Source organism: Cheilinus undulatus, linkage group 11 (genome assembly GCF_018320785.1).
Source record: "Cheilinus undulatus linkage group 11, ASM1832078v1, whole genome shotgun sequence".
In the NCBI taxonomy this organism is placed as follows: domain Eukaryota; kingdom Metazoa; phylum Chordata; class Actinopteri; order Labriformes; family Labridae; genus Cheilinus; species Cheilinus undulatus.
The window spans coordinates 31,825,618-31,843,490 of NC_054875.1; the positions used below are offsets into that span (position 1 = coordinate 31,825,618).

Genomic DNA, 17,873 nt, shown 5'->3' on the forward strand with positions numbered 1-17,873 from the left:
ACAGGGCATCTCAGGATACAAGGCTGGATGAGAAAATGTTTGAAAATGTACGGCTTTACATTTAAATCAGCCAGTTAAATGCCTAATATGTGAATTTTCCTCTAGTGCGCTTAAAATTGGTCAACCTTATCCCTGTTTAAGATTACATTTTGACCTTATGAACCCATGGAAAAATGAGGTCTGCTTTGATGACAGTTTTTAAAGATACAGCAATGGAAACATCAGCAGCATGAATAAAGGAACACAAAAAAAGCACAACATTTTCAATGACATTTAAGCACAGAGGCGGTCCTGCAGAGCTCCCTCTCTTTGAATAAGGTCACTAGAAAAGACTGTTTACTCAATAACAGAAAATACATGAGATCAAGGCAGTAATTTCTGAATGGAGTTTATTAAGGCTTGATTTCTTCTATAAAGAAAAACCAAGATAGATCTTTTAAACAAGTTAGGCCTACTACAACTGAAGTCTAAAAGTAATCAATGTTAAATATTTCATGTTAACCCTTTTGTAGTGTAGATACATATACTTTAAAGGCTAATCTGACATCCCTCTATTGCAACATACATTATCTGACAACGTGCACGCAATCTCTGCACTATGATCACAACCAGCTCATGCTTCCTGAGGCAAAGAGAGATCATCTTCTGTTGCGTCCTTTAGCTTGGCAGCTCCCCCCCTGACTCTATGATGGTCAGAGAGCGGCGTGCGGTGAAGGCAAACAGTGAAGGGCCTTCAGCATATTGCTTGAATCAACCTAGCTATTAATTATGGCAGGTAAAAAAGGAAGGTAAGAGGTCAGTTCTTTAGATTACAGGGGATACACTGGCCAGTGGGGGGGCAATGCAGCTTTTGGAAACTTGTGACGTGCGCAATCATACTCACTCGAGTGACCTCAGCAAAGTGCAGTACTTCTGTCATCTCAGCAGGGAAATAATCTCACAGAATCAAAGCAGATTATATGATACATAAATTCTATCACATAATCTGCCAAAGTAATGAGTTCAGGGCACATTAAACATTTTCAACTGTCACTTTCTGTCTGTTTCAAGTAAAATATTGCAAACAAAAAGTTGTGAATTATTCATATTTGAAAACAAAGATACTTCTGATTTAAATCTTTACACAGACAAATAAAACTGCCAAAGGGAGAAAAGATTCTTCTACATTAAATGACAGCAATATCTAGCAGCTTCCTTATGACAAATACTCAGAGCCTTTTTTTCTTACCGATCTGGGCAAATAAAGCATACTGGAGCTTTTAAGATTCTGAAATAACATGAAAAAAAAAACTGCAAGATGGATGACAGTAAAACAATCCCAGCAGACCCTCTGTAGCTTGTCATGCACGGGCAAACACACATCTGTGAGTGACTGTGTTTTTAATATATAATCTCTTTTTCTGTTAACAGACCTGAAAGTCAGTCATAATCAATGGTTTTCAGTCTCGATCAAATTATGTTTGCAACAACAACCAAAAAACACACAGAAACCACATTTCATTCTTAATTTTTTCTTACTTGATAGTAAATCAGTTACATTAATTTTAGGTTATACATTTTTTAGGCTTTCTCCATGAATATATAGGCTCCTACGTTAAAGCTTAGCATTACGACCAACATGACAGACTTAGCAAAAAAAAAAAATTGAGGAAAAAAAAAAAAGAAAAACAAGAGGATTAAGACAGAATGATGGTGAATGGACAAAAACATGAACCCTCCCCCTGTTTCTGTGAAACAAAAAAAGCAAAAGCAACAATTCATTCAATGTAGTAGTTACATCATTACACATTTCTGATTATAAAACAATTTAAAAATGTTGGATGCGACAATTCTCTCAGACTGGGTTGCGTACACAAGCAGAATCTCCTGATGAAACATACGAAAGACCCCTTCAAGAAAGACATCAAAAGAAAGCAAAGCAGAGGGGTGTGAAGGATGTCAATAGTACAATTTTTGACTTAAAATGGTAAGAGTTCTGGTTGTGGAGGACACATCCGTTATTTCTTTCCCAGAGGCCTTTGCAATTCCTCCTCAGAAATGTCTCAAGTCCCGTGTGACTTCACACTATCCCTGATTTCTCCAGCAGTGTCACTGTTTGAGCAGTTCTTTTGAGTCACCAATAATTAGAAAAAAAAAAACATTAAGGCTCCAGAAAACAGGTTTCTGAAATGAAATTGTCAGTAGTAAGCCAAAAAATAGAGATTTTGTTGATCTGAATGAAAAATAGATAAACCAGTGAAGTTTTATTATCGCACAGCTCCAAGTCCATTGCCTTTGGGATCCTCCAACCCTGTTGGCACAGTTAAACCTCTGAAGCATGGCAATGTTGCCCCCTAATGGACACACAGGGGCAGGACACATCCGTTCCTGATTGTACTGAAATATAAAGTGGCAGATTTTTCTCCATGGTGCAGTCAAACCCTGATTCAATTGGAAAGAGGTGGGGTGGGGGCAGGAGACAGGAAACCAGTCTGGTGAGAGAAGAGCACGAGATGGAACGGGAAGAATTTTTTTTTTTTAAAAGACCCCAAACTAAAGAGTGTGGTGGTGGTGGCTACGTAATACATGAAATCAGCTTATTATCCCTGCACAAGAAGTGGGTGGTACATGGGGCAAAAAAAGCACAAGTCTTGACAATGGCAGAGATTCACCAGGATTAAACTGAAAATGAAGGGCATGGTTGCATTTTCATATTCTTCTGTCTCTTAAATCAAACGTCCTAGTGTAACTGTTGATCAAGCCAAGGATAAATGTCTTCTATTGTTTATTCCTGTTTTGACGCTCCTGTAAAAAAAACAAGAAAGTGTATTAAACATACAAGCGTTACATAAGAGCAGAGTAAATTGTACAACATTCTGTTGAACAATCTGCACTGATCTATTTAAAGCAGCGATCAAGTATTAGTTACAAAAAATGTACAGGTACAGCTCAAAAAATTAGAATATCATCAAAAAGTTCAATATTTTTGTCACTCATTTCAGAAAGTGAAACCCATATTTTATATAGACTCATTACACAAAGAGGTAAATATTTCAAGCCTTTATTTCTTGAAATGTTGATGATTATGGCTTACAGATAATGAAAACCCAAAATTCAGTGTCTCAGAAAATTTGAGTATTACATAAGATCAACGAAAAAGGATATTTTAAACAGAAATGTCAGGCTTCTGAAAAGTCTGTTCATTTCTATGCACTCAATACTTGGTTGGGCCTCCTTCTGCATAAATTACTGCATCAATGCAGCGTGGCATGAAGGTGATCAGCCTGTGTCACTGCTCAGGTGTAATGGAAGCCCAGGTTGCTTTGACAGTGGCCTTCAGGTCATCTGCATTGTTGGGTCTGGTGTCTCTCATTTTCCTCTTGACAATACCCCAGAGATTCTCTATGGGGTTCAGGTCAGGCCAGTTTGCTGGCCAGTCAAGCACAGCAACACCATGGTCATAGAACCAGCTTTTGGTACCATTGGCAGTGTGGGCAGGTGCCAAGTCCTGCTGGAAAATGAAATCAGCATCTCCATAAAGCTTTTCAGCAGAAGGAAGCATGAAGTGCTCTAAAATGTCCTGGTAGATGGCTGCATTGACTGTGGACTTCAGAAAACACAGTGGACCAACACCACTAGATGCCACGGCAGCCCAAATCACCACTGACTGTGGAAACTTCACACTGGACTTAATGCAACGTGGATTCTGTGCCTCTCCACTCTTCCTCCAGACTCTGGGACCTGGATTTCCAAATGACATGCAAAATCTACTTTCATCTGAAAAAAGGACTTTGGACCACTAAGCAACAGTCCAGTTCTTTTTCTCCACAGCCCAGGTAAGACGCTTCTGATGTTGTCTTTGGTTCAGGAGTGGCTTGACACAAGGAATGCCACATTTGTAGCCCATGTCTAGGATTCGTCTGTGCGTAGCAGCTCTTGATGCGCTGACTCCAGCCTCAGTCCACTCCTTGTGAAGCTCCCCCAAATTCTTGAATGGATTTTGCTTGAAACTCCTCTCAAGGCTGTGGTTATCCCTTATGCTGGTGCACCTTTTCCTACCACACTTTCTCCTTCCACTCAACTTTCTATGAATATGCTTGGATACAGCACTCTGTGAACAACCAGCTTCTTTAGCAATGAACTTTTGTGGCTTACCCTCCTTGTGGAGGGTGTCAATGACCGTCTTCTAGACATCTGCCAGGTCTGCAGTGTTCCCCATGATTGTGTAGCCGACTGACCCAGACTGAGAGACCATTTAAAGGCTCAGGAGACCTTTGCAGGTGTTTTGAGTGAATTAACTGATTAGAGTGTGACACCATGACTTTCCAATATTAAACTTTTTCACAACATTCTAATTTCCTGAGACACTGAATTTTGGGTTTTCATTATCTGTAAGCCATAATCATCAACATTTCAAGAAATAAAGGCTATACATATTTCACTCTATGTGTAATGGGTCTATATAATATATGGGTTTCACTTTCTGAGATAAGTGACAAAAAATATTGAACTTTTTTTTATGGTATTCTAGTTTTTTGAGCTGCAACTGAATTGTCAGTGTATCAACACCAATTTCAAGAGCAACTACCACTGGATACAAATTTTCAAAAAGCCAGTAATTCTCAAGGGACATGCAATAAAACTAAAAACGGAAATTTGACAGGCTTTTACCTGATCCAACCGTGAGCGGTTCTGTATCTGAGGCGGTTCAAAAGTCTGCTGGAAGGAGCAAATACAAATGAAGATTATGAAAACAAAACAAAAAACTGTCACTCAGAAAGAAGCATCATTACACATGTACTACAATAATCAGTTCCAAACATCATTTTCATTCTTTTTAGGTAACACAGTAATATGACCATGCCCACCTTCCGCACCTCCTCCTCCTCTTCCTGCCTCTTCTCATAATGGGAGAAATCATCAAAAATGGAGGTGGTGTGTTTGTAGGTGGCGATGATCTTTAGCACCTGCTTGGCCTTCTCCAGAGGAACTTCCTGGGTGTCGCGGGAGTTGGTCACTGGTTTGTTGTCGTTGTTCTCCAGGCGGATGTGGCGCAGCTGGCTGTTAGGCACATCCTTAACAAACAACCAGTCCACGTCAAACTTGCCCTTCCACTTGTCCTGCGCCCAAACACCAGCACTGGTACCATAGTCCACTGGCGAGCGCATCTCTGCCACACCGCAGAAATGGCCGCTGCCGTTGACACTGAACAGCAGGTACACGGGGCCCTTACCGTTCATGGCCCGGAAGGCTGAGTCCAGGCGCTTGTTGCCATGCTCCGTGCTGCACCAGATCGAGTACTTGATGGAGCGATGGATATCGTCCTCAGAGTAGCTCTTAATGATGAAAACACGACCGTTCTTCAGGTTCCACTCAAAGTCCTTGGGGTTGTAACTATGTGAGGCACGCAGCTTGTCAAGCACTGGGTGGGACTCTACACCAGGTCCCTGGTTGGCAGAAGATTGGGGGCCAGCGCTTCCACCTCCAACCGTACCCATCACACCACTACCGTCTTGGCCAGGGCCGCCCTGTCCATAGCCTTGGTTACGGTTACGCGGGGCGACCCAGCGCGTCTGGGGTTGAGGGGGCTGGGTGTGGTTTTGGTAGGCATGAGGTGGTTGCTGATGGTGCTGGTGATGAGGGGGTTGGGGCTGTAAGGCCATAGGCTGCATCTGGGGCTGCACCAAAGACTGGGGAGGAGGAGGCTGCATGGGTCCTTGCTGCATGGGGGGCTGAGGTGGCAATCCATGGGGCAGGCTGAGAGGCTGCTGCTGTTGTAATGCAGCTGTGGCTACTTTAGTCACCGGGCCCTTGTCCCAGGTCCCAATGTTCATGTTGTGTTTGATGGGTGGAGGGGGAAGAGCCCCCCCTGGATTGAGCATCCCTGGTTTCACCTTAGCTTTGAGCTGCTGCGGCTTGGCAGGCTTGCTTGCAATTGCAGCCCAGGAGGTGGGTTTTGGTGGAGGCATTCCAATAGGTGTGGCTCCATTCCCTGTGGGTGCCACAGCAGGTCCACCAATCACAGATCCTACAGCTTTGACTCCCGACCCCTGGCCAGTGACATCCCCTCCAATCTTCAAGCCAACCATACCCTGCTCCAGGCTGTTCATACCAGGGGCTTTGTTGAGGGTGTCACTGTGAAAGCCCGTTTGACCATCAGGCACCAGGGTGCCCCCGAGGGAGCTGGGAGGGTAGCTGTAGCTGCCTCCATAGGCTGAACTCTGAGTCTGCTGGCCTTGGGAGCCACTCGTACCCCAAGCAGAGAAGGCAGGGTTTTCAGGGAAAAAGTTAAACCTGTGGGGGTAGATGCTGCTTCCCAGACCCCCTGGTTGACCAAACACTGTATCCGGCATGAAGTGATGGTCTCCATTACTCAAAGGTCCATATGGGGTCAGGTATGGAATAGGGGGATCCCCGCCTGTGGACCAAGGTGCCTCACTGAGGGGGTATGGAAAGCCAATAGAAGGGGCGTAGTAGCTGGACAGGTAGGGATCGGTGATAGACTGGTAGCTGTTGTTCTGGATGGATGAAGGTAAACAAAAGCACCATGTTAGGATGTTATTTACTTTGATTTAAATCTAATCTGTGAATTTAAAAAATTGCCTTTTCTACATGCATAAAGTACCTGGTACTTAACTTGAGTTAAATTAACTTGCATCAAATTAAGGACATGGAATTTACTTGATATAGCCTAATACTGATGAGAAGATCATACTTTTTGATTTCAAATTCATTCTTTTACATATAGTCAGCTTTAAAATGCTCAACAATGATGCACATTTTTGTCTATATGCAACCAGGTTTATCATACAAGTATCCTTAGCATCAAGTACATTTAAAGCAAGACAACAAACACAACTTACATTAATTATAAAATTAGATGCTGTTCTTGACCATCTACACATCATAAACAATGTTCATACCCATTACTTTCTGATATATATAAACTTCTGAGATTGAGATATGAAGCTTTACCTGAGTAGATTGACCAGTGAGGTATGGCTCAAAGTCATTGTCATGGACAGTCTCCTTCTGATGCAGTGAACCATTTTGCACTACAGAGAAACAGAATCACAGTAATTACAATTTACAATGATGTATAAGGATGTCAAGGTTCCTATCTTAACAGAAATAGATATAAGTTTAAGTTAACTTCAGCACAGCCCCCAATGGATTTAAGGATACACACTACTCTCATATTCAACTACAGAAGTTAATACAGAAAATAATTTTCTACTTTGCCTTTTTCCATGATGATATCAGAGTAATATTATGATTAAAATCTATCAAAGGACATGTTTAATACATTTACAAGGTACTTTTGTCTGTCTGTGCTGAAGGGGAATCAGCCTGTGGCCAGCTGCCAACCAGGCCTGCAGGTTAAAGTGACTCAAGCACTGAATGTCACTTAGCCTTTTTCAGGAGCTGCAGTAAATCAAAGAGGACTTGCCTGCCATAAAAAATACAATGACAAGGCCATAATAACACAGTTGATAATAAAAGTGTTGTAAAAAACTGTCAATGGATTTTTAAAGCTGAGTGATTATGTCTGTACATGTGTGCCTTTTGTAACTTTCTATATCAAACCCTTCTGGTCGAGAAAAGTGCAAAATCGTCATCTGTTTCAGTTTAGTTAACATGCATCTCTGTGGTTAGTGATGATCAAGGGAAGAGGGTTGCATTTTCAGATCTTTGGACAAAGCTTTACCATAAATACGCCCCGTCCCTCTTCTCAGCATGAGAGGAATCGTCTTACATAGTTCACTAACCGTTGACTCATTTAGGAGGATGAAGGGAAGGTCTTATACAGGGTAAGGATTGAGAAAGGACCTCCATTTTTCCATATAGGAGATAAACAATGTGGACATGCTTACAGTAAGTCATTAATTTGTGTCCGGACTTTGAGGGTTCAGGAAGTATCATTCCTCTCCAAGACAGTTCTATTTATAAAGACATGCTGAATGTTTCCTTAACTCTCCTCAGAGTATTCAGGTATTGCCCACTTTCATGTATTAGATTATTAACACTGCTATTGTGTCATAGTCAACATCACAACAGTACACCTTTAACCAAAACAAAGCTGCACAAACTATTTGTTATTTAGGGCAGGGGTTCTCAAACTTTTTAGCCCAAGACCTCAAAAATAAAGGTGCCAGAGACCAGGGACCCTCACTGACCTGAAGGTGATTGAAGCATAGTTGAACACAGTCGCACACATCAGAGAATAGTTGTGTACGAAATTACATTTTTAGGAATTTTTTTAAAAATTAATTTTGATTTCAGCATAAATCTCAGCAAATTGGCATGTTTTTATCAAAAGGATTTGGCTGCATACCTCTACAATGGGGAGACCTCGACCGTGGGGAAGGAAGTGACATACATTACTTAAGCCGAAACCAGAATGGTGTTCTGGAGATTTTATTTATTTATTTATTTATTTTGAAAATGGGTAAAATATAAAATTTGAAATAATCTGAAAATATTCTTTGTTTTTTGGAAGGTATCTGGCAGCCCCCAGGTTGAGAACCACTGGTACAGGCTACATTATGGTGAGGTGTGTGTAAAAGCGATGTTAAAAAAAGCTAAAATTCCAGGTAATTCTAAAGAAATTTCCATTATAACTTGGTTCACTCTGAGTAAATATGTAGTACATTTATCATGCTATATTTAAGTTCTATTTTGATTGGTTTTACTATTTTGCAGTGATGTATTCTTGTTTCATGTTTTGCTTTTCTACTGTGAAGCACTTTGTTTAACCATGGTTGTTTAAAATGTGCTCTAAAAATAAAGTTGAAGTAAATATTTACAGTGTTGTGTTGTCTGGCAGTGGTATATATCAGAGGCAGATTAAGACTTTATAAAAGGCCGAAGTATGTGATGCTGTAACACTTTGCTAGAGGAAAATGAGGGCCAAGATTAAACGATCGTTTAGTATTTTCCCTTGCTTGTCTTTTGATGCTAAAACATACCTTTGGATGCTTGTCCCTTTGATCTCTGCTCCCACATCGGCCCATAAAAAGAAGACAAAGAAGACAATGTGATTAATTTCAGGTATTTCGGTATTCACACAAAGGTTTAGGTTGACTACAAGCCCAAAATGCAATCAATGTATGGTTCAGAAAATGAACACAACTGACTACTTCCTGAAGAAAAGCAACGCTTCAAACTTACCTAACATTATGTACAGTAAAAGCTGTTGATACAACTGGGATATTTAATCTATTTGACCCACTTACGTGGTATATGACAGGAGATAACCAATGTTCCAGTAAACGTTGGCGTTATTACACGCACAACTCAGCTAGCTTATGTAGCCCTCTTAAAATGGCTTTTTTTCCCTTCTACACACCAGTGGCGTCAATGTACCTTATAACACAGTGCTCACATGAGTCAAAATACATTTAAGGAAGCCTGGACAACACAGAAACACATTAAATAAAAAGTTAGGATTCACTGAATGAGTTACATTAGCTTTAACCCCAGTTTCAGTCGTTTAACGTTAGCTTTTGGTTTCACGTATCCCACCATAGGTGGCAAGTTTTTTCTGCTACGTTGATGGAAATAACGTATTAATTCCGGGGAAAGATACGTTGGACAAAGACTTGTACGCTAACACATGGATGTCATCATTCCCAAAATCTACATTACAAACATTTAACCGTTTAAAGGAATGTAGCTCATTTGCTAGCTAGCTACATGCACCGGCCAACGTTAGAGGCTAGTTAGCACTTCCGAGGAATAGCCATAGCCCAGCAAATCGTTAACATTAGCAGGTAGCTAGCTTGCAAGCTCTTAACAGGCGAGGTACACCGGCCTTCCTACCTGAGGGTCAATGCTTGTGGCAGACATAATTCATTAAGTAAGTCCCTGGATTCTCACAGAGCCTGGGCTTGTATCTGGATTTCAAGCCCCGTGATATCAAAGCAAGTTCACAGCTCAGTTACAGTTAGCTATGTGGCTAGTTGTGCCGCTTAGCGTGTGGCTAGTAGTTGTAGCGCAGGCTCAGCTGTATATTTTCCGCTGTGTGCACGTATCCCAACTTCCACAGTTCAAGTCTGTCGTCTCGGATACTGTGCCCAAAACGATTCAAGTCCTGGTAGCGCTATTCAAGTTTGAACGTTTTTCTTCACCGAGGGGACCTCTCGTATCCTCAATATTTCTATCCTTGGTCGCCTTTTACTTTGTCTTAATTATTCCAGAGAGAGAGAGAGCCCTCCTCAGTTACGTTAAAGCCCTGTATACTTCCCCAATGGCTGCTCCATCCGGGCTTCGAGCCGCGGCTGTAGTTCACCTCCCTCCCCGCGGGGTGGCAAAAGTTTAAGAGCATCGGTAAGTGAACATAAATAATGTCTATATTTTAATTAATACAAAGAAAACCAAGAACCCAACCCTTTAACACTGACACGAATGTCCAACTACCCATTTTTAGATTATTGACCCGTGTGATTTTGGTGTTTGGAGTCTCTTTGGGAGTAAACAAGGCCAGGCGGCTGTCAGCAGACTCCGGTGTTTTTCTGCAGGGCCAAAAAGATCTGACACAGTTTAATTGCGGCAATTTTCACGTGAGACTTACTGGGGCATGATTTAAAATGACAAAGTGATCTTAGTGTTTGCAAAAAAACATCCAAGACATAAGTCAAATGTAGGTCCTTCTTGCATTAAGCTGGTGGCGCTGAAACACAGTATTAGTAGAAATGTAGTTTGTATAGGTTTAAATTTATATTTATTCTAATGAAGTGTTCACTTTCTTTTAGTAGTCTACAACATAAAATGCACAAACATAGTTATTTTTGTTCTCCCCTCACATGTTCTGGTCTAGTTTGACCTGCAGTAAATACAGAGGTTATTTACTGCCTCTTCGCCACCAGGGGGAAGCAAAGCCGCACTAACAATTCTACTAAACTCCGTCAAAGATCAACCTATGGTCCACGAGATTAAAGCCTTTATTTTTAAAATTTCAAGACATAAATCTGACAGAACATGGCATTTCTTGTATATGGGATATTGACTTGGGATTATTGATTATTGTGTTTATATAATTGAAAACAATACTGTAAAGGGGGCATGCAGAGCCATTTCGCACTGGAACCTCTTGTTTGATGGATTATGTTAAAAAATTTCATCAAGTAAAGCAACTGTCTAAATCTAACAAATCGAGGTTCACAGGGCAATGCCCACAAACTCCTAAAAGAAAGACTTATCAATTATAGAAAAAAAGATCCACTTTTGTGCCAGTGTGTCTTTGAAAAGCATTGGTGGATAAAGTACAAGATTGTTGTACCCAAGTATGGTTACTTTGGTTAAATTTTATTTAAGTCAAAGTACTGGTCTATTAATCTACTCAAGTAAGAGTCAAAAGTCTTCAGGTTAAAGTTTACTTTAAGTGCTGAGGACTGAGGTGCTACAGACAAGTTGTTCAGTTAAAATATTGACTTTCCTTATTGGCAAGAACAACAAGTGCATAGATCTCCAACCATGTTGCTAAGGGTAAGTCACACCTTTATAATAAAGTAAAATATACAACAAAAGTGACAATGTTAATTGAACTCACATAGTGTGAAAAACTTTCAAAGTGTCCATATTGGTCCATGTTACATGTAGTTAACTATCCATTGGTCTTAAACTGTGTAATATCCCTTTAAAGGTCATAGTTGTTGGTAGGCCATGAGATGCTTCCAAAATGCGTGAAGCAGTTGTAGGTGGAGCTACATGGCATGTTCAGGCTCTCATTCATTCAAGCATCAATGAGCATACATTCTGGCATTTGGTGGCTTTTCTGGAAAGTAGTCTCCTGTAGGCCACTGAGCAGGCCCCCCACAGCTGATCACATTATTTCAACTGGTGTGCTGCACTCACCTTCAGTGCGCGCTCCACTATGGACCGCATAAGGGGTGACTGGCACAGGACAAGAAAGGAGAGGAAAACCTACATGCCAGAAAACCATGGATGACAGGAGTACCATGCTGCACATCCTCGAGGAACCCCAGATGAGGAAGGAAGGGGAGAGGATTCAAACTTTTCACAACTGGCCAGCAGATGCTCCTGTAACATCTGGAGAGCTGGCCAAAGCAGGTTTCTTCTTCCTCGGTTCTGGGGATAAGGTCCAGTGTTTCTGCTGCGGAGGGATTTTAAGATGTTGGGTCCATGGGGACAGCCCAGCTGAAGAGCACAAGAAGCATTTCCCCACTTGTAGTTTTATTCTAGGTCAAGCTGTGGGAAATATTCCACTTCAAACCGGATCCTCCGACTCTGTTGACGGCCAGCTGTTGAGTCAGCTCCAGAGGATGACTATGGATGATCAGGGGACAGCTGGACAAGCCGTATACCCAGAAATGGATGCAGAGGATTCCCGGCTTACCACTTTTCACAACTGGCCTACAGAGGCCTCGGTCCAGCCGGATGTTCTCGCAAGAGCTGGATTTTTCTACACAGGTGCTTATTGTGTCATTGCAATGCTTTTGAGTATATTTCAGTCAAATATTCAGCACTGACCTAGTCCCTGCTAGAGTGACCTGTCTTTGTGAGAGTTCATGGTTCAATTGAGTTGCTGACTCATGATATTGTGAACAGAACGACCTGGACAAAGCTGGGGCTGCTAAAGAAGCAGGACCCACAGCTTCAGGCAGCACACAGGCCGTAAGCACAATATTAAAGCTTGTATGAAATCATCTTCTCAGGATTAGTTGTAATGACCGGAAGTTGTTACATGACCATGATTAACTTTTCGTTCTGTTAAAATGAGATATGAAAAAGTTAAACTGATACATACATACCTAAAGAAGACAAAGGTCAGTGGTGAGGAGTGCAAAAGATCCTGAAAAACATGACAATAAATGGGTTAGTTTACATGTTGTTTACACAGTTTATATAACAAACTAGTGTGCATAGATTTATGACAGACAAGGAGATTTTATTAACATGACTAAACATATCCATAAAACCAAGTAAAATAACAGTTGCTAGAGCAGATATTTCTGGGAAAGAAGGCTCATTTCTAACATGATATTTTTGTCATTTTCCATAATGATTTTGTCCTGTGCATGTGACGTCATGTTAAAAAAAACACATTCTGTGTTCTTTTAACAATCAAATGTTTTGATCACTAAAATTAATTGCTGTGGAAAATGTTGATTTAGGTAGTTTATCACTTTGTCTGCCATGTATCAGAAGCAGTTTTAGCAGAGGTGGAAATGAAGTAATTACATTTACTCAGATTACTCTAATTGAGTAGTTTTTTTGGGGTGTAGTTGTACTTCTTAGTAATTTTGAAATATGTACTTTTACTTAAGTAAGTTTTAACTAAAGAGTGATTTAACATCACATCCCAAACAGCTGATGCCTAGTGGGATTCTTTTGGTCATTGTCCCAGTGGATTGTTGGCACCATGAGTGAAGCTATCGACTGATTTGGAGCTCCCTCTTGTGACTTTAGGTGGGACACATGGAGCATATTCTTCATCAGGATTAAATGCCTTGCTATGAGGTTGACTCTCTGCTTTGTTCTTGCTAGAGGAGACCCACATTGACACAGATTTTCAAGGGTTGCTGCAGCTCTGTCATACTGTAAAATGTTTCCTTCTCCCAAATCTGTAGTTAAACTTTATGTAGTGTGGAACATATAGATAATTTTGAAGTGTGGAATTAAACTCTATATTAGTTTAATTTACAGTCAATTTAGCTGTGTATTTAACTTTATTATAGAGGTGTGAATTTACCCCCCAAAAAAATGAAAAACAGTAGCACATAGTCAGAGAATGACTCGACATCACATCCCGAAAACAGCTGTTGCATTTACTTTATTATAGAGGTGTGACCTGTCCAACCAGGTTGGGGATCAATATTCTGATGTTATTGCCAGTAAGGAAAGTTCATATTTTACTGCACAGCTCCTCAGAAGCTACTGAGGCTGGGCTATTGTAATATGTCCTCATGCAATTTACAAATTGCAGAAGTTGTTTCATGTAATTCTTTTGCTGCAGAGACATTATGCTCTACATTAGTGGTTCTCACCTGATGGTTTGGGACCTAAAAGTGGGTCTGTTTTCAGTGGGTCGCAAACTAGTTCTCGAAGAAAATAAGACTAATATCTAGAAGTCCCAGGCTGATGTGTGTCCCTGTACTTTATTTTACTCTTCTCTGGACAAGGAATAAATTCTGTTTTGTTTTGGGGGGGGGGTTGAGATCTTGTCTTAAAGGTCACTTTTTTTTGAACTTTTAAGACAAGCTGATAAATTATTTGTCTCAAAGGTCTCCAAAACATGCCTGTGAAGTTTGTTGCTGAAAAAACATTCCAGTATTGAATTATTGTATGTCTAAAAACCCCTCTGTTTCAGCCCTGGTCAGAAGGAGCTGTTTCTGTGTCTGTGGCTTTAAATGTTGCTGAGCTGTCTGACTCCGCCCCTCTCAGGAAATGGATGTGGCTTAATGGATATGGCTCTCCTGATCCTCCTGGGCGGAACTTTCTTCCAAGAGGGTGGGCCAACTGAACCTGGGGGCGGTGCTAACTCCCCACATGACATCATCAGGGAAAATCTGAGAAAGGCCAGGGGCACATATTTTTGTTAGAAAAACCTGAGACAGTGTATTTTACATAATATGTGACCTTTAAGTATCATGTTATCACGGATGGAAATATCTTCAAGCAAGTTTGTTTTCCTATAATGATGTTTTAATTTCTTGAGACCTTTAAAAAATTAGATGATAAGCAAAACAGACTGAAATTAAATGTTTGCATGCCTGTCTCTTTGTTTAGTTATATGTTTTGTCTATTCCAAGCCCCAACATGCAACTTTTTTATTACATTAATGTAAAAAAATTCAGAAATTTGGGTCACAGTTGACAATACAGGGTCCTGTGGTTGGACCAGTTTAGAACAAAGATTGAAGCATCAACTTTTTATAGAATAGTTTGGGAATCTTCCTTTTTTTTAATTGTGCAAATGTTTATTTTGTTTTTTGTTTTAATGTTTATTTAAAATGTAAATGACATAAATATGATTACTTACTATTCAATACAGCAATTAACGTTGCATCTGCAATATGAGTCAAAATAATCGGATAGATATATTTTTTAAAATTGTTCAGCCTTAGTTTTACAAATAAACAAATCAGTAAATTGTTATAACTATTTTAAAGCTCCTCTCAGGGGCTCTACGTTTATGTGATGCTTTAAAGCAGATGCAGCTCTATTCACAGGCTGTATTTATTGTATATGTTAACTTGTACGTCTGTTTAGGATAGCAGGAGTGCTATGAGTCATGTTCATATGTACAGCTGTTCTACTCATTGCAGTCATTTACATCCTGACAGGTCATGGTGACAACGTCAAGTGCTTCTACTGTGACGGAGGGCTGAGGAACTGGGAGCCAGGGGACGACCCCTGGCAGGAACATGCCAAGTGGTTTCCACGGTAACAGCAGGGATTGTCACAAGGAATAAAAAGACATCAGTGGCATTTATTTATTCTACAATATAAACAAAAATGAAGGGTTGAGATATTGTTCCACATTCTGTATCAGATTGTAAACAAGCACGTCTCTGTTTCTCAGATGTGAGTTTTTAATCCAGTCGAGAGGACAGGAGTATATCAGCAACATCCAGGATGCTCACTTCCATCTGGGTGAGACTGTGGTGAGAGCCTTTCATCCCTATTATCTGCTCAGAATACAATCTGTTTGGCACATCATAATCGCACGCTGATAAATGACAGTTGTGACACTCTGCTTCACACAGAAGCGTTCATGACTTTTCACGGTGAATATGAAATCTGATTCCAGGGTGGATCGCAAAGCACCATGGGTAGAGATATCAGCTCAAGAAATGGTAAGTCAGAAAACTGAAACAAGATGCATACACCATGAACTCAGTCGACTTGAATACTTAAAAAAAGAAACTGATAACTTAAGAATTAAATTATGAAAACATTATTTTTCTAAGAGTATTTAAGTATTTTTTAATGCTTTGATTTTGATAGAATCAGTAGCATCTTTATTATGGGCAGGTACGATAGGATGAGGAAGGTGATTTTTTTTTTTTTTTTTTTTTTTACCAGGAAAGCAGTCAGGAGTGTGCCATGAGAGTAAAAGAAAAACTTGTTAATCAAACACTAAAGAAACTACTTTTTTTGCTTGGACAATGACATTTCTGATATTATGTAAGACCCACCATCCCTGAACCACAGTGATCAATTGATTTGAGTTTCGTGTTTGTTTGTCAATTGACAAAAGCAAAATGCTGCGACATACAGTCATGCACATAAGTTTTAGGCATGTGGGGTGCCAAAGATTCATCACAGGACTTGATTTGCCACAAACCAGGGCTGTAGTTTGGGGGGCAGAGTCAAGCTCAGCATGTCAACACATGGGACTCTGGGCAACCCTACTACCCGCCCAGATGGTACTCTAGGTCATGTTTACTTGCCACATCCACCACTTGTGCCTTAAAAGTGTGGACTTTATTTTCCAACAGATTATTTTTCCATGCCCTCGGTAGTAATGCAAGGACATCCAGAGCATGACTGAGGATGTGTCAATCCTCCTTTCTGCCTAATGGTGCCCTCAAGCGGCTTACTCGCCACATCCACGCCTTACCTTAGCCTAAATTTTTGACCCAAACATGCCTAAAAGTTCTGCACAGCACTGTATCTGGATACAAAATACAGCAACCTGTTGATTCAATGATTCTGATGTCAGCCCGGGTGAAATATTTGGCTTCACTTTAAAAGAAATAGTCAAACTCATCACTGAACCAACTCCTTGGAAGAAAGCAAGCCCATCACTTTACTTTGCAAGTCTGCAGAAAATGAAATAAGAGCATGCTCAATTACCTGAGCTAATGTTTGCATAAGATTGGAGTAATTAATGATCGCTGCTCATGGTGGCATTGAAGTCATGAGAGAGCAATTATACCTTTGAATAAAGAAATTGCAATTATGAATTTCAGCAGATTAACAGAAGATGTCTGAGGCTTAAAATGTTAATATGAGTTAGGAAACAATGGAGGCAATGTTCTCAATTATGGGATAGATTGTCCCTGTTTTGTCAAAACCAAAAGCCGTCCAATTTGTCTCTTTCCACTGGTCTGGTCTCCTCACATCCTCCCTTCCCTAATCTCTCAGATATGGTCGGAGGTCTGGCAGCCTCCTCAGCCATGCTGTCTCCCGTGGTGCAGACGGTGCTGCAGATGGGCTTTGAAGCCAGTCTGGTGGAGAGTTTGGTCCAGACTAAGTACCTGCTGACAGGCCAGCACTACACCTCTGTGTCAGACCTGGTCACTGATGTGCTGCAGGCGGAACATGAGGATGGAGAGAGGGGCCTGCAAAGCAGAGGTACCATTGTCAATTTTCAACACTTTGCCATTTTATTTCTTTTTGGGTTATTTTCAACATATGGGCATTTTTTTTCCTTTAGAGACAGAGTTGAGGCAGGGATCCAGTTCAGGAAATATGAGAACACAAACAACCATCAGAGAGAGAGGTCAGGAAAAAGTATCTTTTTTTGCTTGGATTAACTTTTTTAAACCAACCGAATCTGCTTATATGCGATTGCCCTTTCCTGAAGCGCAGATGCTTTACACACAACGGTTAGTTTGTACGTAGTGCCAGAGTGTACTGATGTGTCTGTGTGCATGGTTTCTCCATCAATGAAAGACCCCAGCCCAGAGGAGCTGCTGAGGCAGCTGCAGGAGGAGAGGACGTGCAAAGTGTGCATGGACAAGCTGGTGTCCATCGTCTTCATCCCCTGTGGACATCTGGTGGTGTGTGGAGACTGTGCCGCCAGCCTGCGCCACTGCCCCATCTGCAGAGCTGTGATCAGAGGCAGCGTGCGAGCTTTTATGTCCTGAGGCTGCAAAGAGAAGACACTGACATACAGCTGTTGCAGGAGTGGCCTTTGGTTTT

General features: G+C 40.9%; 2 protein-coding genes across 3 annotated transcripts; one reads left to right on the forward strand and one right to left on the reverse strand.

Annotated features, from left to right (window-relative positions):
- Window positions 1-393: 393 nt before the first annotated feature.
- Window positions 394-10,229, reverse strand: LOC121517552 (YTH domain-containing family protein 1-like). Of its 2 annotated transcripts, none has more exons than XM_041799414.1 (6): window positions 9,802-10,229; window positions 8,949-8,973; window positions 6,955-7,034; window positions 4,848-6,497; window positions 4,651-4,695; window positions 394-2,784 (listed from the first exon to the last, which is right to left on the reverse strand). In XM_041799414.1, the coding sequence occupies exons 1-6, from the start codon at window positions 9,826-9,828 to the stop codon at window positions 2,758-2,760; spliced, it is 1,854 nt and encodes a 617-aa protein (XP_041655348.1). In that variant the 5' UTR covers window positions 9,829-10,229; the 3' UTR covers window positions 394-2,757. The 2 variants fall into 2 exon arrangements, with proteins under 2 accessions (XP_041655348.1, XP_041655347.1); XM_041799413.1 differs by having other exon boundaries at window positions 4,651-4,698.
- Window positions 10,230-11,659: 1,430 nt separating this feature from the next.
- On the forward strand, window positions 11,660-17,818 carry birc7 (baculoviral IAP repeat containing 7). The gene is made up of 8 exons (XM_041799035.1): window positions 11,660-11,762; window positions 11,869-12,411; window positions 15,287-15,386; window positions 15,526-15,607; window positions 15,754-15,799; window positions 17,094-17,303; window positions 17,386-17,451; window positions 17,616-17,818. Exons 1-8 carry the CDS (start codon window positions 11,660-11,662, stop codon window positions 17,816-17,818), a joined length of 1,353 nt encoding a protein of 450 aa, XP_041654969.1.
- The last annotated feature ends 55 nt before the right edge of the window (window positions 17,819-17,873 follow it).